The sequence below is a fragment of the Rhinoderma darwinii genome, chromosome 2, assembly GCF_050947455.1.
Source record: "Rhinoderma darwinii isolate aRhiDar2 chromosome 2, aRhiDar2.hap1, whole genome shotgun sequence".
Classification (NCBI taxonomy): domain Eukaryota; kingdom Metazoa; phylum Chordata; class Amphibia; order Anura; family Rhinodermatidae; genus Rhinoderma; species Rhinoderma darwinii.
The window spans coordinates 256951614-256978970 of NC_134688.1; the positions used below are offsets into that span (position 1 = coordinate 256951614).

The following is a 27357-nucleotide window of genomic DNA, read 5'->3' on the forward strand; positions in this document are numbered from 1 at the left end:
TGTTCATTAAGGATGAGGTCATGGTCATTCATAGTATAAAAATTCCACAACATATAAAAACACAAAGCAGTGTTCTGTACCAGTGGAGTGAAGAACTAGGCAGGACCACTAATATTTGTTGTTCAACCGCAATAAGTACTCAACCAGTCCAAGATCCACATCAATTATCATAGTTAAAAAAAGAATATTGTCAAGGTTACAGTAATACAGTATGTGTACATCTCTAATAATAAACCACATAGGGTTACTGCCTTGCTGTTACCTCTGCAAATAGGTCGGTGATCACTCCAAGCGGCAAACATGTCGCTCACTTTCATGCAAGTGATGCTTTTGGAACCTTGCAGGTCATAACCATCATTGCACAGGAACTGGATGCTGGAGCCAAGCCTATCGGGAATAACACATGTATGAAAAGATTGTGGAAGAAAAAGCTAATCCCAAAAATTGGATGACAACATTATAAAAGGACAGGCAATATGAACTTTGAAAATTCCACAATGTATGTTATGCCAAGCACGCTGCCATTTTCTATAGCCATCTGACGATATGCATGAGCGAAGGGTAAGGTTCCAATGGATGGGACTAGCTAGAAGCAGCACTTTTTTACTTGCCCATGGATTTTGTGACTTGTAGCTATTATATGAATAAATAGGGGTCATCTTCCATCTGAAGAAGATGAAGGCACTAATACCTGATGGATAGAAGGAAGAACAGAAGCACTTATACACAATAATGGATACAAGATACTTTTTGAAGATAAATGCCATTCCAATATATTTTAATGTACATTCTTCAATAAGTAGCAATGAGATTTTCTCACGATGTGCTCCCCTTCTAATTCCCTAACTAGATTAGTACCGACCAACTGCGATGGGTTGAATTAACCCCTACATTTGTAGGATATTGATTTCCTGCTCCACCTGATAACATTTCAGGACCCAATCTTCTCTGCTGAAGAGATGTTTGATAAATATCGACTCTTCTCTCCCTCTTTCTATAAAAACAGCATAATGTACAATATTGATATCCAGTATTTCCCAGCAGCTCCATGATTTATTGTATTATCACTGTCATTACAAATCTTCTAGATGATTCCGTAGCTAGGGAACTGAGAATAGCATTGCAATGTATCTCAAGCCCCATCTGTCGGCAGAATGTGTTCATTTCCATTAGAATATTACATTTAGGGGAAAGTTTATAGGGTTAGCATGTCCGAGCAGGGAGCTTAAGCCTTATACCGGATGCAAAAGGGTCCTTTTTTCCCCCCGTTTTATCTAAAGATGGATTATATTTACTTCTGATGCTTCAAACTGAAGATCTGGTGGAAATAAATAGGTGTCCAGACATAAAAAGTGCATTGATGTCTAAGCTGCAAACTGATTAATATCAGATTAAAATAAATCTGTATGTACGCCGCTATATTGGCATAGCATTTCAGGAGAATGACATGATTTATGAATACACAGAAATATGAGAAAATAGATTATATAATAAAAATACCATGTGGTTCCTGAGACCTACTCTGGAAATCGATTCATTTTCATATATCTAGAATTAATATTCTGAAACATTACTGTACATGCTCTTTGACCTTTACTATGCAGTAGCAAAATGTCTCCAATTCATCATTATTTAAATGACAAAATGCAAAAACTACTAACTACAATTAATTAACATTTCTACGGTGTTACATTTAATTACACATTTGCTTCTAAAATATATGAATTGTTGATGATGTTCAGAAAAACAACAGAAAAATAGAAATGAATTACGGCTCCTAATAAGCGATTGGTATACTTTCATATCTACACTGTCATAATCTACAGAACATGCCCCTTTCTACATATTATGATCTGCATAGACTTCCAGGACCCTATCACCTATGCTCTGTATCTTCAGCGGCAAACCTCTGGAGTTTTACAGCTTGTGTGACATCTAAGGTTGACACCTAAAGTTGTCATAACAGTCATAGCTTTGCACATTTGACAACTAACATCATGAATAAAAGCCTTGAGACACAACATTGTTATGTGCAGTGATCTAATAAGTGTTGGAGGAATATAGTAGAATAACATATGGAGGCCTTAAACTTTTTTTTCCACATCAGAAACAAAGCTAAATGCAGTGGCGGACCATTTATAAGGCAGGTAATTATTTTTTTAGTAAGCGGAATAGTTAAAGTGGGGCACCAGATCTAACCATTGTAACAATTGGGGGGTGCTGGTTCTCAAAAAAGAGACACTGTTGGTAAGGAGTCTTATACGCAATGCACGATGGGAAATAAAAATGCAAGTCTCCATACTAGCTGTGTGTCTATAATGAGAACCAGCACTACCAAGAACTACATGAAAGACCTCTTACCCAGTCAGCACCCTGCTCTGTACTGACAAGGGGCAAAAACCCTAAAATGGGTGTCTACAGATGGGTTTCTCTTCCTTTTTGGGGCTAAAATCCCAAGTCATGTTTTAAGGCTCTTATATAGATCAGACATTGACTTACAGTTAAGCTACTGTACCTCCAAAAGGTAGCACTAGAGTGATAATTTTTTCCCTCCTGGAGGGGAACTTACTTGAATATTTTTGCATCATGGAGCATTGCCATATTAACTGTGTCTGTTTAACGAGAACCAGCACCCCCCAAGTGATACATGAAAGGCCTCTCACCTAGCACCCTCCTCTGTGCTGACCAGGGACAGAAACAGTTGTCTACAGATAGGTTTTTCTTCCTTTTGGAGGAGACTGGCTTTGTCTAAAATCCCCAGTCATGTTTCAAGGCTCTACTGTGGGTCGGACATTGACTTACAAGGAAGATACCACTGATAGGTGGCACTATAAAGATTATTTTCCTCCTCCTGGAGGGGAACTAACTTGCATAACCATTGTAAGGAATGTTATTGAACTGGGACCACCCAGAATGAATGAGCTTACAGCCTACATGAGCAGTAATTTTACACTGGACACTATTAGGGTATGTTCACATGGGCTATTTTCAGCCGTTTTTTTGGCCGTAAATGTCCCAAAAAACGGCTGAAAAATCAGAAGCAGAATGCTTACAAACATCTGCCTATTGATTTCAATGGGAAATACGGCGTACTGTTCCGACGGGGCGGTTTTTTATGCCTCATTTTCAAATAAAAAGACGCCCCATAAAAAGAAGTGCATGTCACTTCTTGAGCTGTTTTTGGAGCCGTTTTTCATTGACTCCAAAAACGACCGTAAAAAACGCAGTGAAAAACGCTAGTTTGATTAAAAAACGGCTGAAAATAAGGAGCTGTTTTCCCTTGAAAACAGCTCTGTATTTTCAGCCATATTTTGTTAAGCGTGTGAACATAGCCTAAAAGCTCTATCAACAGAGAAGTTCAGAGATCTTTGATATCAACAATGAAGTGGCAGCCGGTAGAGTGTCATGGACCTCTTCTTTAATGTCAGGGGCTCACCTAATAGACACTCACAATAAAATTTTAGGACACGTCTTAATGACAAAGTTAAAGTTAGATCTTCACTTTAAGCACATTCCTAGCCAAAAAACAGCTATATGCTTTTGTTAATATTATAGATAATCCATCAGCTGCAAAAAGGAAACAGTGAGTTAAGAAACATGAAAACAGGCCTCTCACCTGAAATCAGAACCTATTCTTTTTCCATGTTCTGGAGTTCCTGGGTCGGGACACAAGTGGTGTCCTTGGTAAACACCAACCTGAGTTACTAAAATGCAAAAGAGAGAGCATACACAGAAAGGAATCACTCCACACACGGCTGACTGTAACAGCAACACTGCTCGATATTGTAATCATATAAGTTTACAGTAATTGGCATTTTAGTGTTTTACATATTTCACTTATAAAAAAGGTAATTGAATGAACATGATTTGCTCCCCAAACCAAAAATCCTTCCCTCTTTACGCAAACACACATTGCAATTTGAAAATTCTTATCACTTTGCAATTTTAGATTTTATAAATATCAATGAGCCCTTAAAACTATTATGAATTTTACCCATTTCGAAAGGTAAGATCACCCTTTCAGCTCAGGAGGAACCAATATACAAGAACAGATCAGAGGAAGACTTGGCTCTACAGAGCTGGATGAGTGCATACATTAGTTACAAAGGCATAAAGCATCAAGACCTCATTGTAGCAGGCCTTAACTTGAAAATGGGATGTTTTCTTCCTGTATCCTTGAGTATTATTTGATTAAGGAATCACTTGTAGACTTGAAAAGAGACTGTGATGTAATTCCTTAAAGCTGGCAGAGATTATATTTTTCTTAGACATTCTTGTCCAGAGATCAGAGATTTTCAACCAGTAACCAACACTAGAAAACTATTGGTAGTACACATTCAGGCACACTCACACTCACAGACACTAACATCACCAGCGCAGTGGAAGGATATAGCATGTGGATATGCATTCTGTATGTTTCCATTATTTGGAAACATTACCTGGAATATTTCCTAACAGCCGCATGGATAAGTGGTATGATCCAAACTGGAAATGAATTCTAAGCCACAAGACACAAACTAGGATATATTATTACACTTAGCTTATTCACTATACGCTGCAATCGTCCAGATACTGTATATCCCCACATTTATAAGTCCCACAACCCAGGACTGAATGAAAAATGCTGTTACCCAGCCAACATTTGGTCACGGAGTATTGCCAGGAAAACCCAATAGAAACATTCAAGCATCCTCAAAACGCGTAAGAGCTGTGTTTAAGAACATTGGCTTGAATGTTATTCCATGCATTATATACCACAGATGCTGTGTACCAGCTTACTTTACTATCATTGAATCCCCAAACATCCTCAGTAGGTCATGTCGGTAATGAATTTAGACATCCTTGGTTTAATAGTGGCATAAAAAAAATATGAAAACATTCATGTAATAAAGTCTTATCACAATTTTTTCTCCTCATGAGGTTATTATTGAACTTAGAGAGTTTTTGTGAACAAATATACATACAGATGTATTTACTGTATGTGTATGCTTGATAAAAAAAAAGTAAAGAGCACTCTTTGAAAGAATTCTTTAAAAGAGACTGCATGATGTTCATTTTAACTTTTAAATACAACTTTTACAGTATCGTAGTTAAAAGGAATGTAAAGGAACAGTGAACACTGAGAAAGAAATAACAAGTAAGAATGAACACATTGTGGATGAATGTGATTTCAAAGTGTTTGTGAAGCCAGGACACTGAATACACAAAAGAATGATATGTAAGGTGGAGTTTGAAAGAAATATATGTGATAAAGCAGAGCTCAGGGGGCACAATGGGTGAAGGGTGAGGGAGAATGGTTAGAGGTGGCATGTCAGCAACGGTGAAGTATCAGTACTCTATACAGAAGCCTGTGTAGCCAGCTGGCACAATAGAAGTGTTAGGTCATGGAGACAAAAACACAGTAATCTGAGAAAATGAACACTATAAAAAGCCTTTATCAATGGATTAAATAAAAAAGAGATTCAGTAATGCACAGTCACAAACATGCAGTGGGATAAAGAAAACAATGTAAAATTATCACTTATTAAACAAAAGGAGAGGTGAGCTTTCTAAGTTATTCCATATTCTGCTTTCCCTAGAAATATTCTACAGTATGCTAAACCATTGGAACTTTCTACATTGATTTAAAAACATTGATGTACCTATGTTCATTAGCTTAGTTCTAAAATAAGTTTACAGTACTAATACCCGAGAAAAATGGATGCCCTTGTTACACAGATGTGTCCACCCTTATCTTTGCTTGCAATATGGTTAAGGACTCTAATTTCTCAATACAATATCGCGACATTCTAGTAAAACCTTTGACAGGCTGCAATTGACATTATAACCACTGGATAGCCACATATGTACACATATAGCATAGTCATCTTGTGACAGAATATCGTGAGATCATGTTTCTCTCAAAGCTGGTCATCTCGTGAGACACATCTTAGGATATGTTGAGAGAAGAGAAAAGGTAAGGAAGGATACATCTGCATAACATCTGCTTGTTTTGCAACCCAACTAAAAAAGTCAGTGTCTCACAAACCAGGGCATCATCAGGAGAATAGAATGATATTAGAAATACTGATAGAATGGATTTTAAACTAAAAGGGGGGAGTTAAAAAGGTACAAGAAACCATTGGAGGGAAAATATACCAAGGTGTAATCAAGAATGGGAAAATTGAAGTAAATTTTTTAGGGACATGTGGAAATACTGGTGCCCTGATTTTCTAGGTAAATAAAAATGGCAAAAACACCTATTGTAGTCCCAATGAGGGACCATGATAGAAATACATGTCCTTTAAAAATTAGAAATGACATGTGAGGTGGGTTGAAAAGCTTTGAAGTATTTTCAACCCTCATTTATAATGATAATGAGGTGAGGAAATGACAAGTAATGTATTTAATGTCACAACAGAGGTCAGATCTCCTGAAATTATCAGCTGTCATTCAGAAAGGAAATGGATTATCAGTAAATCACGTTTGGTCTGAATGAATGAAAGGACAAAAGAATTTAGTGAGAATGGCGAAAAGAAAATTGCACTGAAAAATACAGCAGGTCAGCACTGTAGTCAAAGACTAGATGCTAAAACTACTGGAAAATCTGAGTGGACTGAATGATTGAATGACATAATGCAATTTAACAAGGGAACAATGCCCATTACTAGAAAAAGACAAACTCAAACTGCTCTCTAGATCAAATGTATTGTTATCCCGTGACCCTGGTGCCCCCTGACACTGGAATATAAGTCCCTATGTGTTCCTCTGAACGTCCACAGGGTTATTTCTCAAATTCTAGGAAGCAATTTACAATAACACGTAAACTGTAAAAGGCCATAACCTTGCTCCAAGAAAAAGCGATTAGATGTTTGCTCTTGACCTACCTTCTTTTCTTTTCGAAAATATAGCATCTATTATGCATACCTGTAGTATATAACTATACCTATATACTAAAATCCATTCTGTCCTTACTAAGGCTCTGTTCACACCACCGTCACGGCTTACATTCTTAAAAGAGCCAGGTTCCTTTTTCAAACGAATCCCAACATATTCTTAACGAAAGAATCCCATTGACTGATAATGGGGTCCATTATCCGTAATGTTTCTGGTGCTTTTTGACGGCATGAATAGTGCTACAGACTAATCTATTAATACTGTCAAGAACAATAAAACTTTTTTGTTTATTAAATTTGTTTATTAACTACAATGAATTAGATTCACTTTTGCTAATATGAATTATTGGTTGGTTACCCATAGCGGAAGATAACCAATGGACACCAAGATTGTTTACTTATAAATGGATTCAGACTATTCATCTAAATAACTTGGAAACATATACCAACACATCAAGGGCCAAGAAGCAGGTGTAGTGTCTACTCTCTCTATTATACTATATACAATAGAGAGGATCATCTTGATGTGGTGCGAGTGAGTCCACAATCGATTGAATCTTTGGACTTTGAATAGCAATTTGTTTTAATGCTGAATATGTTGGTCGTATAGCCTAAATAAATGTATTATGTAAAATGGTGACATATGAATCCTTTAATGGAAAAAGATAAAGCAATGACATGACACATGTCAACAAATCTTGCAAATAAATAAAACTGACATACGAAAGGAGCAGTGGGCTATAGATACTACTTATTGTTAAAAGAAATTGAGATTTATTTTATAGAATTTATATTATTATGATGTTTTTATTTTTTTAGTTATGTATTATTTTAGTTGTTTTAGCCTCTGATTTTATTCTTCATTTATCCTACTGTTTATGCAATGTACACATAAAAAGGGTGTACCTAGGTGCATACAGTATATATTTTTGCTAGGAATATGTTTCTAAACAGGACTCATTATATACTTATCCAATATTTAATTGCATTTAAATGAAGCATAACAAATTATTGTATTGGGAATTCTATTTCTACAAACCAGAAAACACTATTAGTGAAAAGTCACATTTGCTATTTCTTAATAATATATACCCTAATAGAAGTGAGCATCCCAATAAATGAGGTCTCCAATATCGTATGCTTTTCAAATTAGGTTTGAAAAGCAACGTAACCTAGGATACCAGACAGATCTACGCCTTGGCTTGTGACACGGGGGCCACCAAGCAGATAAAACGTAGTACTAATTAATAAGTGTATTGCTATGGTCTAACTTCCCAAAGCTGCAGTATCTGAGAGAAAAGAGGGGCAGCTCTGAGTCTATAAAAAGTGGAGGGAGAGGAGAAGCTGGAAATATCCGTCAGGTGCTGCCGTGTTGCCACGGCAACTGGTCCATGATACAGTGGCGCATATTCACTGGGCTGAGCCTCTTTGGCAACTCTCTCCCATCCATCACTCAAAGGGTTAACCCTTAACTATCTGACTCCCAAACTATTCATTAGGAACAAGTGCAGCCTGTGAGGATAGAAATACGCTGAACCATTATTTGTTTCTAGTAGAAGAATTGACACAACGGATGTGACCGCTATTAAGAGCCTTAAATCTTTCCTTATAGAGCAAGCATTGTAAAACCTGTGGCTTTGGGAGATTGCCCAGACTTCTTGATGCCTATATATTTCTCCAAAGCAATACTATGAAATTCGTAGGAGAGATGATCCTAGAAAATGAGGCACCTCAGGAACGTAGAGTTAAATATGCATTTTTCTACACACACTTATGAAGGTGAAGTCTGTATTATATTCTGTGACATTATTTTTTGCCACTGTATCATAGGTTTTGTGCTGTTTGCACCGCATGCTACTTGCACCGTGTCGAAGGCCTTACCTCAAAAGAAAGACCTAACGTTGTTCAAAGACTAGAAACTTTGAATGTGTTTTCACCTATCAACTCACCTAGTGCTGGAGCAAAATGAAAATCTAGGGGATTTGGAGCTGACCTTTCCTAGATAAGACAAGCGAACAAAGCACAGTGTCCTTTACACAGGGATAATTCTGGTCTTACTCAACCCAACAATATTCTGTGAGCTGCACAGGACAGAGAATTAGAAGCTCCGAGAGAGCAGGTGCAGCGGAATGAGTGAAAAGCCTATATAAACATGAAACCAAGGGAGAGGGCACGCATCTGTAGGAACACTACCGATGCTCCCCCAAACCACCTATTTACATGCCGTGAAGTTCAACTATGGAAGTTTAAGCAATATCTGTCTTTTTAACTAGAAAATCTAAAATTAACCTGTTCACATCAGACGCATATGAGGAAATCGATAGGAATGTGTGAACAAATATATAACTGGAGTAAACCTGAAGCATTTAATGTAACCTTCCATTACCTCTACAAGAGGAATTTTACTTTCTTAGGACCTTTCATATTAAACTCTGGCCACATGATTGAATTTTCACAAATAAAAAAAGTTACAATGTGAATTTTGCTTTTTCTTTATGGTCTTTCAGCTTCAGTTTTATTATTTTAACATCTATATTTTTATGTTTTATTATAGGGGCTCTTATCTCCTACTGATAAGGTGCGTTTTAGAAAATGCAGTGTTATCTGCTGTCTTCTTGGTATAAGGGAAAACAAGGCAATGTTAAAGCATCCCCCCACCCACAGTGATGAGTCTATGTGCGGTGACAGGAGAGCCATCAATCCACTTTTGAGTATGCAGGAGGTATGGTCTGGTAATGGCAATGCATGAAGGTGTAGGAAATGCTAGTAAACACTTACACACTGATGTCTTCTGGTTGCTGTCCTTGTTGGGGAGAAGCTTGACTCCTCTGGATTTCATCTCCATCTGCTTTTTCACTAGAAGGATTTTAAACAAGATAACCAATGTCAGCCAGGGCAAAAATAAATACACAGGTCATAACTTTTGGTATTTTAACATAATTTTCATTCAAAGTATGTTTGCAGTTCTCAAGAAAGGAATCAAACTATTCTCCCAATAGAAACATTGCAAAATCAGTTTAAAGGTGTTCTCCCATCAGAGACAATTATGACGTATCCACAGGATATGTCATAAATGTCAGATAGATGGGGGTCCCACCTCTGGGACCCGCACCTGTCTCTTGAACGGAGCCCCCTAAACCCCAGTCTACCTCTCTGTGTTGTGGCTGAAGCGTGTGATTTCCGACCATGAATTACGGAAACAGCGTAGCTCGCTGAGCTACGCTGTTTCCGTAACTCCCATAGTAGTAATTGGCAGGTACGGAAGCAGCATAGCATGCGAGCTACGCTGTTTCTGTAACTACAAATCAGTTGTATGACACTTACGGAAACCATGTTTCATGTTTAAGTCATGGTCGGAAATCACACGATTCAGCCACAACACAGAGAGATAGAACGGCTTTTAGGGGGCCCCATTCGAGAGATAGGTGCGGGTCCCAGAGATGGGACCCGCATCTATCTGACATTTATGACCTATCCTGTGGATACGTCATAAATGTCCCTTATGGGAAAACCCCTTTAATGCTTCCATTCTTGAATTTTCATCATAAAATAAAAATATACTTGTGACATATAAACAGTCCACTGCTCAGTTTACATCGTACCTTGACAAAATATGGATCAGAGAAGATGAATGGGTTTAAAGAACAATGGCAATATGTAATAAGTTAATTACACTTATCCATAATATGGATTGGAAAAACAGTATAAAATGCTTTTACTGTAGATAACCCACACTAACATATCATACAACAAAAATCTAAGACAACCTACAAGATATGTACTGGAGACCAAGTGAAAAATGTTTACACAATATATGCAAGACATGTGGGCAGCAAGATGGTCAGTGGCTAGCACTGTTGCCCTGGGTGTGAATCGGACAGGTCTGCATGGTATGTATGCTTTCTCTATATTTTTGTTGGAATTCCTCCGGTTGCTCCAGTTTTCTGCCACATCCTAAAAGTATTAATTGATTTCCTAGGAAAATTGACCCTAGTTTAGATAGGGACTGATGGAAGTGATGACAACCTCTGTATAGCGCTGCAGAATATATTGGCACTATACAAGCAACAGCACAGAAATAAATAAATACTTGAAACTATGTAGATCATTACATTGCACAAACATAGCATATTTACAAAATAAAAATCCACCATTAATGCAACTGTTTTTATCATTTAAATGTAATATTTTTTTTTACAGAGCTAACCAGCCACGTGTAACATGGTAAAAAAAATGTTCATTGTCATCACACATTTTGGGAGTTTAACCTAGATAAATCTAGAGGAATGTTGAGAAACAAGAGATTAGAGTTTACAGCACTTTTGGATAGTTCTAAAATAATAATAATAAAATAGTCCCTGCACACCCTATTGCTGATGTTTCTTACGTTCTTGCATCATTATGTTTCTTTTTCACTGCCAACATACAACAGCTTGGTCAGCACCTCCATACAAGTAGGCAGATGCTACTCTATTGTGACTGGCCATGCAGTATGCATACAAATACCTGTATACTGCCAGTCACAAAAAGTCCTGTGAAGTCTGTCACTCATATATATAGATATATGTTCTATATCCAAAGTTACAAAGAACAAATGCTTTATTTCTGAGATTGCAGTACACTGACTTAGTTCCTCTCAGACTATAGTAGTGTTTATGGTTGTTAAGCTATAAAACATACAAAAATGTCTAGCCAGGTAGATGAAAAATTAGATATGTTTCCATCTTCTAAAAAGTTCCACAGACTTGGACAGCTGTTTATCCCATCGGTCTTTAAGTAGGAAAAATATCATTCTAGTTAGATTTTAGTTCTACGTTTTCATTGTATCTCCACCTGCACAGTTTGTGAGGTGCTTCAATGACTTGGCTTACTTCCATTTTCTTAGGCTCTCAAATAAAAGAAAGCTTCCAGCACATTTGGAGAGGCTCCTCTCCAAATACTTCCTAGTACTCAACCATATTTGAAATAAGAAGTGTCCAAATTATTCTTAGAGAGGGTATATAGCGTTTCTTGCACCTAGATTATAGTTGTAATGATAATTGACAGCTGTTTTTCTTGTATAGTTTTGATTTGTATCCAGAGTGAGCTGTGAATGATTCTGTGTAGGCAGTGGGGGGAGCAGGAATGACTGGCTTTCTCTCGGACCTTTGACAGCATTTAAACAGCTCTTTACATGAAAATACTGAACCAAATTATAGAAAACGATATATCCCGGAGTTCAGCATTTCTCCTATTATCTGTTGCCATTAGATAGAATAGCATATCAGACAGATTCATTTAATTGTTCTAAGGGCAAATGCAATAATGCTGAAGCTCAAATCCAGTTTTCACATTGAAGATACCTCACTAGATATGCTATAAAAGTCTGATAGGTGGAAGTTTGGCCATTGGGATCAATTTAAGACATGGCCAGTTGGCCACACATAGTTACACAGTTGATAAGGTAATGAAAAAGGTTCATCAAGTCTAACCTATAATCGTACCATGTTGATGAGGTGGATGCCAATTGCCTTAGGCGGAAATTTCCTCCTTGACTCCACATGCATGGTCGCTCTCCATTAAAGTTAAGGGGATATTCTCAGAATCGCCAATTATCACCTATCCACAGGACAGCTGACAATCATCTGGGGCCTTACTGCTGGGACCCCCAATAATCATTAGAATGGAGGTCTCGAACCTTCTGTTCCTCCTCTCTGCTTGACTGCACTGAGGAGGACATTGAATAGAGCAGAGGTCGAGCATGCACGCTGCCACTTCATTCAAAGTCTTGGAAAATTATGGAAGCAGTCGAGTACATCGCTCAGCTTTTTCCATCAGTCCCGCAGGCGCATACTCGACCGCCTAACCATTCAAGCTCCATCTCACTCAGGATGACTCCGTTCTAGTGATCGGTGGGGATCCCCAGTGATCAGACAATTATCACCTATCCTGTGGATTAGTGATAATTGTCGATTCTGGTAAAACCCCTATAATGAGTGATGCTGGTACAGGTGTGCATATTCACATACATTACCTTTTCCTTCATGGTCAAGGAACAATGCCACAATAAAGCTTGAGATCAAAGCAACACATTGTTTTTTTGTGCCTGCACACTTGATTTCTTTGCACAAAAGCATGATGAATTCTACAGAAAAAAAAACCTTTTACACCTCAACCGTCCAACAGCAGCAGTCCCTTTGGGCTTTTTACTGAATGGAAAATATATCTGCCTTTCTTGACAGAAACAACCACATAAACACACAGTTTGCATTCTGCCAATGTTATTAGAACCTCTTCTTGGTTATCTAGTAATCTCTTCGATACTTGGGAAGCACAATGCTGCTGAAGATTACACGTTGAGGAACCAAATTAGTCTTTAATAATAAGCACACATAAGTTATAGAAATCCGTCACGGACATTGAGCAGATCTTAACAAAAATTCTACGAAAGATGTGAAACATGATGGTTTGTGTCAGGTGTAAAATGAGGCTTTGTTCCATTGCAAAACATGTATTAAAGATAATTATCAAAACACTGATAATGGAAAAAATTTCTGTGTCCTGCTTTATTATGACATTAACTAAGCAGAAGTGTTTGCACCTGCCGAGTTCTTGTCACTATACCAGCACATTTTCTTATTTAAAGCATAGTCCATTTTTCTCAGCATTCATCAACAGAGCCCCATGACCTCTTTGGTTGTAAAAATCCTTGCTATTACACTTTTACAAGGCCATGAAGAGGTAAAGTGGTTAAATTGTATCCTTTGTAGTTCTCTGTCTATATGCTAGTTTTCTAAACACTAGATCAACCTACAAGGAAGCTCATTGTACTTCATTCCAGCATCCAGTCAACCAGTCAGTTCCCTAACAGTGGCCTCGCAGAAAACATGAACCTATAAAAAATCTACCCTGTTGATCAGCCAATAAGATTTTCTAATGAGACTGCTGCGGGCTGCACAAATGCTCAGTGCCGGGAGACTCCCTGCAGCAGGATTTAATACCTTCAAAGCATAACAAGGGCTGAAAAATATATTAAAATCTGAATCATTACTGAAGTAAAGGACACACAGGGGACATTAGAAATGTTTCTGTGCAGATTGTTCTACCAGCGGCAATAAGGAAAAAAGGAATAATGTAGCTAAAATACCCTACTAATTCTCACAAATGAAATCTTTATTTATAATTTATAGGACAAATATTTTATCTAATTAAACAAAAAAGTGATATTGCATTGTGCTCTCCCCTCCCCTTAACTAAGGCCCAGGAATGTTAAGTGAGGCATTTCTAAATTCTGATAGAATTCTCTACCTTATGTGATTAGATATCATACACAAGCGTGCTGTTCCATAACCACTGCAGAGCTTATATATCCGATCTGTAGTCCTTAAAGGGGTTTTCCCACGAGGGACATTTATGACATATCCACAGGATATCAAGTAAAATAGTCGAACAACAGCACACGTCTCCAGATAATCAAAGTGGTTTTATTGTCAGAAAATCCACGACAAACAGGCAACGTTTCGGCTTGACAAAGACCCCACACTCACTATGGGTCGAAACGTTGCCTGTTTGTCGTGGATGTTCTGACAATAAAACCACTTTGATTATCTGGAGACGTGTGCTGTTGTTCGACTATTTTACTTGGAATTCTACAACATGCCGGAGTGGGTTTGCCTGGCTTGACAGCGTGCACCGCACCAGACTCGGGATTTGTGCTGCTTCAAAACCTTTCATTTTGCTTCATATCCACAGGATATGTCATAAATGTCAGATAGTAGTTTGAGGAAAAAACTGATTTTCCCTGACGCTGCTAACTGGTAAAACCTTTCTTGAGTAATGAGGTTTTAAAACAAGCAAATGTAATATCTGATATTGTTTTAATTACCACGCGTTTCAATGCCGGACCGGCCTCTTCATCAGGTAAAATACAAATGCTATAAATGTCAGATAGATGCGTGTCCCACCTCTGGGACCAGCACCTATCTCTAGAATGGGGCCCCTACACCCCTTTTCTACCTCTGTGTGTGCCAGCTGATTTCCGACCTGGAGGGTGAAAACAGCGTAGCTCAGCGTTTTCGTAAACCCCATATAACTGAATGGTAGTTACGGAATCAGCATAGCTCACATGCTACGCTGCTTTCGTAACTGCTATTTACTACTATGGGAGTTACGAAAATAGCGTAGCTCAGCGAGCTACGCTGTTTTCATAACTCCCAACCATAAAGTCAGGAAGTGGCCGGGAGTCAGCGATAGTAGACAAAGCTAGAATGGGGTTTAGGAGGCCCTATTCTAGAGACAGGTGCAGGTCTCAGAGGTGGGACCCACATCTATTTGACATTTATGACATATCCTGTGGGTATGTCATAAACATCCCTCGTGGGAAAACCCCTTTAACACAAGCTTTTTGTATATCCCTTTATATCAAATGCAGCAACTAAGTAACTACAGTAGAATGTCTATTTACCAGGGGTGTTGCTAGGGTCTTAAAGATCAGGGGCACAAGCCCAAAGAGATAAGTTTACCTCCCACCCCCCAAATATTTTATATATCGCTATCATCTATCTATCTATCTATCTATCTATCTATCTATCTATCTATCTATCTATCTATCTATCTATCTATCTATCTATCTATCTATCTATCTATCTATCTATCTATCGATCTGAGACAGAATATCTATAAGACTACCACTCCTATAGCACACCACTGGATAGAATTGGACACATTATTTCAGCAGACAGTATCAGACATAATAGGATTAGATACAGAGCCCCTACAGTCAGTATCACAGATGATAGGCTTAGATACAGGGTCCCAGCAGTCAGTATCACACATGATAGACTTAGATACAGGGACTGCCTAATCAAAGACACTTATAGAGAGTGCCCCACACAGTGCCCCCTGTATATAGTATCACACACAGTCCTCTTATAGATAGGGTCACGCACAATCCCCCTGTAGAGAGTGCCACAGACACACCCTTGTAGATAGTGCTACACAACCCCCTGGGAGATAGTGCCACACACACCACCCTTGTAGATAGTGCTACACATCCCCTTATAGATAGCGCCACACACCCCATTGTAGATAGTACCACCCCCCCTTGTAGATAGTACCACATACCCCCATTGTAAATAGTGCCACACCTCCCATGTAGATAGTGAGATACACACCCACTTGAAGATTGCATACCTCCCAACTATCCCGGATCGAGCGGGACAGTCCCAGATTCCGTGCGGTGTCCCGCTGTCGCAAGTAGCCTGAGGTATGTCCCGGTTTGAACTGTATCTGCATCCTTAGGACACAGCTACAGTTGAATCCATTGGTTGAGCAAGGAACCTTCAGCTCCCTACTCCCATTCACTATGCAACACTGGCCAGCTCGTCGCCGACAGGTGCGGTGCAGTGACATCATCGTGCCTGTCTGCGCCGAGCCCCATACTGCACAGTATTAGGCACTATGGAGGCATTATACTGTATATGGAGGCTAGCTGTGGGGGCTTTAAACTGTGTGGGGTGTACTATAGGGGCATTAAAATGTGTGGGGGCAGTTATAATGTGTGGGGGCATTATACTGTGTGGGGGCACTTTAAGGGAATTATGCTGTGTGGGGGCAGCTATAGGAGCATTGTGCTATGTGGGAGGTACTATAGGGTAATTACACTGGGTCACGGGTGACTATAGGTCATTAGAGTGTATGGGGGGCACTATGGGGCATTATGCTGTGTGGGGGCAATATAGGGGCATTATACTGTGCTGGGAAACTATGAGGCATTATACAGTGTGGAGAGTACAAGGGGACATTATACCGTGTGGGGGTCACTATGGTGCATTATACTGTATGATGGGCACAATTGGAGCATTATACTGTGTGATGGCATTATGGGCTTTATACTGTGTGAGGGCCAGCTATGGGGCATTATATTGTGTGGGGAGCAGCTATGGGAGCATTAAACTGATGTGGGGCAGCTATGGGGTAGTATACTGTGTGGAGGGTACTATGGGGCCATTATACTGTGTTAGGGTCAGCTATTGGGATGTTAAACTGTGTGGGAGCACTATGGGGCATTATACAATGTGGAGGCTATATGGGGGCATTATACTTTATGGGGGCACTATGGGGCAGTATACTGTGTGGGGGGCCCTATGGGGCATTAAACTCTATGGGGCATCTGCATGGGCATTATACTGTATGGGGGCATCTGTGATGGCATCATACTGTAAGGGTGCATCTATGGGGGAATTATACTGTATGGGGCAGCTATGGGAGCATTATACTGTGAGGGACAGCTATGGAGCATTATACTGTATGGAGCACTATGTGGCATTCTACTGTGTGGGGAGCTCTATAGGGCATTACACTGTGGGAGGCACTTTCGGAGCATGTTACTGTGTGGGCTGAACTGGGTGTGTATTGGCAGGGATTGGGCGGGGTTTAACGGAAAATAAATTGTCATGCGTTCGCATCAATTTTCCCCCTTTGCTGTTCTTTAAAGTTGGATAGTATATAGATAGTGCCACACCACCCCTGTAGATAGTGCCACATATCCCCCATTGTAGATATTGCCACACACCCCTTGAAGACAGTGCCAAACCCACCCTTGTAGATAGTTCCCCCAAAGAAATCCAGTAACATTATCACACCGCCCTGAGCAGGTATCCTGCCTTAGCGCCTTATAAGCTGCAGATACATTGAATATGGCAGGCGTCCGGGGATCAGGGGCACCGGGTCAAAAATTTGGGGCTTGGGTCTAAAAGCCTGGTGCTAGAGACACCACTGCTTCTTACTATGATTATATGATAGCATTTCCAACCAAATATTAACTTCTTTAATAAATATGGAATTATATGCATTCATTCCAGGGGAATACTACACTGTGAAATATATATGTATATATATATATATATATATATATATATATACATATATATATATATATATACACATATATATATATACATACATACATACATATATATATATATATATATATATATTCATTTAGACTTTAAGTGAGTCTCACATGAGCTACTGTAGTTTTATCCTGACATGGCATATGTCAAGGATATTGATCTGCATCATGGAGAGTTACAAATAGCTGGTTTTCTAGGTCTTGACACTATATAGCTTTAAACAAGTCAGCTAACACCTAAAGAGAACATACTTTCTGATCCTGATAAGGCTAGTTGCACATCACACTTGACCACTATGTTCGGCAGGACGGTTTGAAATGGTCTTGTCGAACATATGCCCCAGATATACAGTATGCCTATGTGTGTGGTCGGTGTAGTGTGTGTGGTAATATCTACACAGAGCAGTGTGTGTGGTAATATCTACAGGCAGTGAGCCGTTTTTATCCAGCAGTGGAGCAGAGAGACATTGTCTCCCTGCTCTACTGCTTACTTTTGTAGGCAGGGTCAGCAGTACCGCCCCCTGCCGACTATAGCAGCAACTACGGGGCCTGCGGCATGAGGAGTCTCAGGCCGCCCGCCTCATAAATGTTATGTGCCGGGCAGCACGGGCCCCCTAATGCCCGGTGGTGTCACTAGTGCCAGAGGGGGCCCCGGTGCTAGCGACTTCCAGATTAACTTGTATTTGCGTCCTCGAGACGCAGATACAAATGAATACTATAGGGAATACTGTTAGGCCTGCAGTCTATAAGATGCTGGGACGGAACAGGGCTCGCTAAGTACAATTGATTTATTTTTTGTTTGGGGGGTGTATACATATATACATAGAGTTGTGTGGCGCTATCTACTAGGGAGGGGGGTTGTGTGTCAATATCTACTAAGGGGAGGGCTGTGTGATGCTATCTACTGAGGGGGGCTATGTGATGCTATCTACTGAGAAGGCTGTGTGATACTATCTGTTAAAGGACCTGTGTGGCACAATCTACTGAAGGGGCTATGTGGCACAATCTACTTGGGGGGGCTGTGTGGCACTATACGGGGGGTTGTGTGGCACTAAACAGGGGGGGGGGGCTGTGTGTTACTGTACAGGGGGAGCGTTGTGTGGCACTATACAGAGGGAGGGCTGTGTGGCACTATACAGGGAGCGGGCTGTGTGGCACAATACAAGGGGATGGCTGTGTGTGGCCCTGTCTACAAGAGGGGGGCTGTGTGTGGCACTATATACAAGAGGGGACTGTGTGTGGCACTATCTACAAGAGGGGGCTGTGTGTGGCACTATCAACAAGAGGTGGCTGTTTGCGGCACTATCTACAGGGAGCAGTGTGTGGTAATATCTACAGGGAACAGTGTGTCTGGTAATATCTACAGGGAGCAGTGTGTGTGGTAATATCTACAGGAAGCAGTGTGTGGTAATATCTACAGGGAGCAGTGTCTGGTAATATCTACAGGGAGCAGTGTGTGTGGTAAAATCTACAGGGAGCAGTGTGTGTGGTAATATCTACAGGGAACAGTGTGTGTGGTAATATCTACAGGGAGCAGTGTGTGTGGTAATATCTACAGAGAGCAGTGTGAGTGGTAATATCTACAGGGAGCAGTGTGTGGTAATATCTACAGGGAGCAGTGTGTGGTAATATCTACAAGGAGCAGTGTGTGGTAATATCTACAGGGAACAGTGTGTGGTAACATCTACAGGGAGCAGTGTGTGGTAATATCTACAGGGAGCAGTGTGTGGTAATATCTAGAAGTAGCAGTGTGTGGTTATATCTACAGGGGGCAGTGTGTGTGGTAATATCTACAGGGAACAGTGTGTGTGGTAATATCTACAGGGAGCAGTGTGTGTGGTAATATCTACAGAGAGCAGTGTGAGTGGTAATATCTACAGGGAGCAGTGTGTGGTAATATCTACAAGGAGCAGTGTGTGGTAATATCTACAGGGAACAGTGTGTGGTAACATCTACAGGGAGCAGTGTGTGGTAATATCTACAGGGAGCGGTGTGTGGTAATATCTAGAAGTAGCAGTGTGTGGTTATATCTACAGGGGGCAGTGTGTGTGGTAATATCTACAGGAAACAGTGTGTGGCATTATCTACAGGGAGCAGTGTGTGGTAATATCTACAGGAAACAGTGTGTGGCATTATCTACAGGGAGCAGTGTGTGAGCTAATATCTACAGGAAGCAGTGTGTGGCATTATCTACAGGGTTCAGTGTGTGGTAATATCTACAGGGATCAGTGTGTATTAATATCTACAGTGAGCATTGTGTAGTAATATCTACAGGGAGCAGTGTGTGGTAATATCTACAGGGAGCAGTGTGTGTGGTAAAATCTACAGGGAGCAGTGTGTGGTAATATCTAAAGTGAGCAGTGTGTGTCTGGTAATATCTACAGGGACCAGTGTGAGGTAATATCTACAGGAAGCAGTGTGTGGCATTATCTACAGGGAGCAGTGTGTGGTAATATCTACAGGAAACAGTGTGTGGCATTATCTACAGGGAGCAGTGTGTGAGGTAATATCTACAGGGAGCAGTGTGTGAGGTAATATCTACAGGGAGCAGTGTGTGAGGTGATATCTACAGGGAGCAGTGTGTGGTAATATCTACAGGAAGCAGTGTGTGGCATTATCTTCAGGGAGCAGTGTGTGGTAATATCTACAGGAAACAGTGTGTGGCATTATCTACAGGGAGCAGTGTGTGAGGTAATATCTACAGGGAGCAGTGTGTGGTAATATATACAGGGAGCAGTGTGTGGCATTATCTTCAGGGAGCAGTGTGTGGTTTTATCTACAGGGAGCAGTGTGTGGTAATATCTTCAGGGAGCAGTGTGTGTGATAATATCTACAGTGAGCAGTGTGTGGTAATATATACAGGGAGTAGTGTGTGGTAATATCTACAGGGAGCAGTGTGTGGTAATATCTAGAAGTAGCAGTGTGTGGTTATATCTACAGGGGGCAGTGTGTGTGGTAATATCTACAGGAAACAGTGTGTGGCATTATCTACAGGGAGCAGTGTGTGGTAATATCTACAGGAAACAGTATGTGGCATTATCTACAGGGAGCAGTGTGTGAGCTAATATCTACAGGAAGCAGTGTGTGGCATTATCTACAGGGTTCAGTGTGTGGTAATATCTACAGGGATCAGTGTGTATTAATATCTACAGTGAGCATTGTGTAGTAATATCTACAGGGAGCAGTGTGTGGTAATATCTACAGGGAGCAGTGTGTGTGTGTGGTAAAATCTACAGGGAGCAGTGTGTGGTAATATCTAAAGTGAGCAGTGTGTGTCTGGTAATATCTACAGGGACCAGTGTGAGGTAATATCTACAGGAAGCAGTGTGTGGCATTATCTACAGGGAGCAGTGTGTGGTAATATCTACAGGAAACAGTGTGTGGCATTATCTACAGGGAGCAGTGTGTGAGGTAATATCTACAGGGAGCAGTGTGTGAGGTAATATCTACAGGGAGCAGTGTGTGAGGTGATATCTACAGGGAGCAGTGTGTGGTAATATCTACAGGAAGCAGTGTGTGGCATTATCTTCAGGGAGCAGTGTGTGGTAATATCTACAGGAAACAGTGTGTGGCATTATCTACAGGGAGCAGTGTGTGAGGTAATATCTACAGGGAGCAGTGTGTGGTAATATATACAGGGAGCAGTGTGTGGCATTATCTTCAGGGAGCAGTGTGTGGTTTTATCTACAGGGAGCAGTGTGTGGTAATATCTTCAGGGAGCAGTGTGTGTGATAATATCTACAGTGAGCAGTGTGTGGTAATATATACAGGGAGTAGTGTGTGGTAATATCTACAGGGAGCAGTGTGTGGTAATATCTACAGGAAGCAGTGTTTGGTAATATCTACAGGGAGCAGCGTGTGGTAATATCTACAGGGAGCAGTGTGTAATAATATCTACAGGGGTCTGTGTGTTGTAATAGCTACAGGGAGCAGTGTGTGACACTGTTATTATTGTGGGGCCTAAAGGGGGTACTTTTATAGTGTGTGGCACCGAGGGGCCATTATTTTCATCTAGGGTACTATAAATGGTGAGGTTTTTGTAGAGGGTGGGTAGGAAATGCAGTTCTGGGACCCGCACCTATATCTAGAACTGGCCGCAGAATCCAGGCGGAGACCAGTGGAGAGAGGGTCACGCATGCGCGCAACTTTCTCTATTCTGTTGTATTGTTGTCATGGAAACAGCTGAACAGCTTTTGCTGTTTCCGGAACTCCCATTGAACAGAATGGAGAGAGCTGTGCGCACGCATGACCCTAAATGTCTAAGATGGGAAAATTCCTTTAAGTTATATGGTCTGCAGAGCCCTTGTGTAGGACGGGTGTCTACCACTATATGGTCACTGTATGGCGGTAATATTGGACTTTGGTCTTACTACACACGTTTTACTACACAATTAATAATGGTCACATTATTTCTATATATCTGATGGGTGGGCCTCAAGAATTATTTCCTCTGGTGTGCCCAAGGTACTCCAGTCCGACACTGATGGGCACATAAACGTCAAGAGAATATAGCCTCAAAAGTACAAGCATTCCTGCTCAGAGCCAGTAAAAGCCTACAAACTAGTCCACTATCTAATGTACACTACACAAAGAAACTACTACTCATTGGTCTTAGTGTTACTTAGACTCCTACTGCATGGGAATCTCAACTTATCATCTTTGCTTATATAAGTCTTCACTGTACCTTGTCACTACTTGTGGCTTTGTTGATTGTAAAATCTCAATACTTCCCAAGATAAGTATCGTGAAACAGTACTAAAAAACCCTCAAATGACAAAAAGCACAGCATGTCAGTTCTCCCTTTTAGGATATCTCGGATTCTGTGAATACCTCTGCAGAGTTTGATTGACTAAGGAACCAGATACATCTTCTCATGAATCATTTATATTGCAAAAACGAGGTTTACTGTGTATAGACAAAACTGTATAATGCCATATGAACAAAAAAAATAGCAAATAGGAACTAACTTTCAGTCTGCTAATTCTCTCATAAGGTGGTTTAAAGGCTATGTATACCTTCAAAAGTGTTTTTTTTTTTTATATATATATTTTTTTAAATAAATATGTGTATCAGTGTGTTTGGTGTAACTTCAAATTCGTTTTTAGTAAAAAAAAAAAATACTTTTTGAGATACAGCTGCTTTGTATCCTGTATACAAAGCTGCTGAATAGTTCGCTAAGACTTCAATCCGTCACGTCCGCAGGATTGATGGGTTCAGTGTCAACTGGTCCAGCGTGTCCCTGACACACATGATCCACCTGTAATCTATCATGTCTAAGTTATGATCTTAAGGCCGGATTCACACGAGCGTGTGCGTTTTGCGCACGCAAAAAATGCAGCGTTTTGCGTGCGCAAAAGGCACTTAACAGCTCCATGTGTCAGACGGCTGCCATCATTATGACACTCCGTTTGGATGTTTGTAAACAGAAAAGCACGTGGTGCTTTTCTGTTTACATTCATAGTTTTACTGCTGTTGCGCGAATCACGTGCGTCCCACGGAAGTGATTTTCACGCACCCATTGACTTCAATGGGTGCGTGATGCGCGAAATATGCACATAGAACGGACATGTTGTGAGTTTTACGCAGCGGACTCACGCTGCGCAAAAATCACTGACAGTCTCCACTGCCCCATAGACTAATATAGGTCCGTGCGAGGCGCGTGAAAATCACGCGCGTTGCACGGACGTATATCACGTTCGTCTGAATAAGCCCTAAGGCCTGATTTACACGAGCGTGTGCGTTTTGCGCACGCAAAAAACGCGCCGTTTTGCGTGCGCAAAAGGCACTTAACAGCTCCGTGTGTCATCAGTGTATAATGCGCGGCTGCGAGATATTCTCGCAGCCACCATCATTATGACACTCCGTTTGGATGTTTGTAAACAGAAAAGCACGTGGTGCTTTTCTGTTTACATTCAGAGTTTGACAGCTGTTGCACGAATCACGCAGTTCGCACGGAAGTGCTTCCGTGCGGCATGCGTGGTTTTTCAATCACCCATTGATTTCAATGGGTGCGTGATGCGCGAACAGCGCACAAAGATAGGACATGTCGTGAGTTTTACGCAACGCACTCGCGCTGCGCAAAATTCACGCACTGTCTGCACTGCCCCATAGACTAATATAGGTGCGAACGACACGCGTGAAAAGCACGTGCGTCACACGCGCGTATATTACGCTCGTGTAAATGATGCCTAACTGTGATAGATAGCAGCCTGATCCTGTGTGTCTGAGACAGGCAGGACCCGCTGACACTGAACCCGTTATTCCTGTGGATCTGACGTGTACAGGATTCAGCAAACGATACAGCTGCTCTGTACACAGGATACAAAGCAGCTGTATCTCAAAAATGAAACATTATTTTAAAAAAAAACGTAATTTTAAATTTGCACCAAACACAGTTACTGACATTTTTATATAAAAACAAAATCACTTCCAAAATGTTTACATTGCCTTTAACCCCTTCAGGCCTCTAAGCCGATTTTTTCAAATCTGACATGTGTCACTTTATGTGGAAGTAACTTTTTAATGCTTTTACCTATCCAAACGATTCTGAGATTGTTTTCTCGTGACATATTGTACTTTGATAGTAAAAAAATTTGGTCGATAAATTCAATATTTATTTGTGAAAAACACCAAAATGTTTAGAAAATGTGCAAAAATTTGCGCTTTTCTAAATTTAAATGTATCTGCTTGTAAAACATATAGTAATACGACACAAAATAGTTACTAGTGTACATTTCCCATATGTCTACTTTATGGTGGCATCATTTTTTGAACGTTGTTTTCTTTTTCTAGGATGTCACACAGCTCAATTTCAGCTGTTTTTCGGGCCATAAACGCACCAAAAAACAGCTGAAAAAATGGAAGCTGCACGCCTCCAAACATCTGCCCATTGATTTCAATGGAAAAAATGGCGTTTCGTTCCGACACTGCGTTTTTTACGTGGCCGTTTTGAAAAATAGCGCGTAAAACACCCCACCCCCTGTAAAAACAAGTGCATGTCACTTCTTGAGCCGTTTTTGGAGCCAATTTTGATTGTGTCAATAGAAAAAAAGCTCCAAAAACTGCCTCAAAAAACATTTGTGGTTTCAAAAACGACTAAAAATCAGAGGCTGAAAACAACTCTGTATTTTACAGCTATTTTTACTTTAGAATTTCGAAAGTCTTTTTTTCCAGGGACCAGTTCAAATGTGAGGTAGCTTTGAGGAGCCCATACAATACAAACCCCCATAAATCACCCCATTTTAAAAAGTGCACCCCTCAAAATATTCAAAACAGCATTAAGAAAGTTTCTTAACTCTTTAGGCATTTCACAAGAATTAAAGCAATGTAGGTGTGATATATACAAATTACATTTTTTTTTTGCAGAAATTCATAATTAATATTTTTTTACTGTAACACAGAGGGTTTTACCAGAGAAACGCAACTCAATATTTATTGCCCAGATTCTGCAGTTTTTAGAAATATCCCACATGTGGCCCTAGTATGGTAATGGACTGAATCACAGGCCTCAGAAGCAAAGGAGCACCTAGAGGATTTGGGGGCCTTCTTTTTATTAGAATATATTTTAGGCACCATGTCAGGTTTGAAGAGGACTTGCGGGGCCAAAACAGTGGAAACACTCCAAAAAAGACATCTTTTGGCGAACTACACCCATCAAGGAATTTATCAAGGGGTATATTGAGCATTTTTACCCCACAGGTGTTTTTTTGCAGAATTACGTGGAATGAGGCCGTAAAAATTAAAATCTAAATTTTTTCCAATAAAATGTAGAAATTTCAATTTTTACAAGGCATAAAGGACAAAAAACATCCCAAACTTTGAAAAGCGATTTTTCTCGATTATGGAAATACCCCATATGTGGTAATAAACTGCTGTTTGGAGACAGGGCAGGGCTCAGAAGGGAAGGAGCAGCATTTGGCTTTTGGAGCTCAAGTTCTGCTACAATGGTTTTCGGGTGCCATGTGTCATTTGCAAAGCCCCTGTGGGACTAAGACAGTGGAAAAACCCCAAAATTGACCCCATTCTGGAAACTCCACCGTTCAAGGAATTTATCGAGGGGTGTAGTAAGCATTTTGACCCAACATGTTTTTTGCTGACTTTAGTGGAATTAGGCTGTGAAAATAAAAATCTACGTTTTTTTCTAATAAAATGTTGTTTTAGCTCAGATTTTTCTATTTTCACAATAAATGAAGGAGAGAAAGCACCCCAAAATTTGTAAAGCAACCTCTTCTGAGCACAGAAACAACCCACATGTGGCAATAAACTGCTGTTTGGACCCACGGCAGGGCTTACAAGGGAAGGTGCACCATTTGGCTTTTGAAGCTCAAATTTTGCTGGAATGGTTTGCGGCGCCATGTTACATTTGCAAAGCCCCTGCAGGACCAAATCAGTGGAAACTCTAAAAAGGTACCCAATTTGGGAAACTGCACCCCTGAAGGAATTTATCTAGGGGTATAATGAGCATTTTGACCCCACAATTTTTTTTGCCGAATTTAGTGGAATTAGGCCATGAAATTGAAAAGCTAAATTTTTTCTGATAAAAGTTGAACATTTTCAATTTTTACAAGAAATAAAGGAGAAAAAGCACCCTAATATTTGAAAATCAATTTCTCCTGATTACGGCAATACCCAATAAATGGTCATAAACTGCTGTTTGAGCACCATTTGGAGCTGGAATGGTTTTCGGGTGTGATGCAGTGGCGGATTATCATTAGGGCGGTTCGGGCAGCCGCCCGGGGCCCAAGGCTCCCGGAGGGCCCATGGCCGACCGAACCACACATGATTGCACGGCCCCCCTCATGCCCGGCGTCGCTAGCACCAGAGGGGGCCCCGGTGCTAGCGGCAGCCACATTCACACATCAATGAAAAGTTACTATAGTAACTGGGGCCTATGTAATAAACTACACGTTACTATAGTAAATGACAGTACTTACCCCTCCTCTTCCTGGAGCGCATCGGAGGTTCTGACGTCACAGCACTGTGCGCAGCGCATAACGTCACGATGCTATGCGCCGCGCACAGCGTCCCGACAGTTGATGGAGTGAGGACCAGCGGCCGAAGAGGAGGTAAGTTTAATTTTATTGTCTTGCTGATGGGTTGGGGTCAGACACCCGGGACCCCCGCCAATCAGCTGTTTTGAAGGGGTTACAGCCGCTCGTACGAGCGCTACTTCCCCTTCATTCCGGTCACTTTCTCACACTGAATCGCCGACATGGACATGTCAGCGATTCACAGTGTGAGCAAGTGAGGGAAATGAAGGGGAAGCAGCACTCGTACGAGTGGCTGCAACCCCTTCAAAACAGCTGATTGCAATGGGTCCCGGGTGTCTGACCCCAACCCATCAGCTATTGATGGTCTATACTGAAGATAGGCCATCAATGTTTAGGGACTGGACAACCTTTAAAGCCTACCGTGTGTTAGGCTTAGATACAGGGCCCCAGCTTATACTGCATAAGAATACTGTCTGCTGGATCCTGTATCTAAGCCTAACTTAGGCTTAGATACAGGGTCCAACAAACAGTATCACACATGCACATGGGCCCTGTATCTAGGGCCCTGTATCTAAGGCCTTGTATCTAAGGCCCTGTTCAC

General features: G+C 40.7%; 1 protein-coding gene across 2 annotated transcripts in view; it reads right to left on the reverse strand.

The window, feature by feature from the left end:
- The window catches only part of CSMD2 (CUB and Sushi multiple domains 2), an 897842-nt gene that overhangs the window by 312296 nt on the left and 558189 nt on the right, over positions 1-27357 (reverse strand). Inside the window, exons 7-9 of one of the 2 annotated variants that reach the window (XM_075853183.1) lie at positions 9654-9731; positions 3617-3704; positions 263-387 (exon numbers count right to left, since the gene is read on the reverse strand). In XM_075853183.1, the coding sequence (XP_075709298.1) occupies positions 263-387; positions 3617-3704; positions 9654-9731 (291 nt within the window). The remainder of the gene's footprint in view (positions 1-262; positions 388-3616; positions 3705-9653; positions 9732-27357) is intronic. The other variant, XM_075853184.1, reaches the window with a different exon arrangement.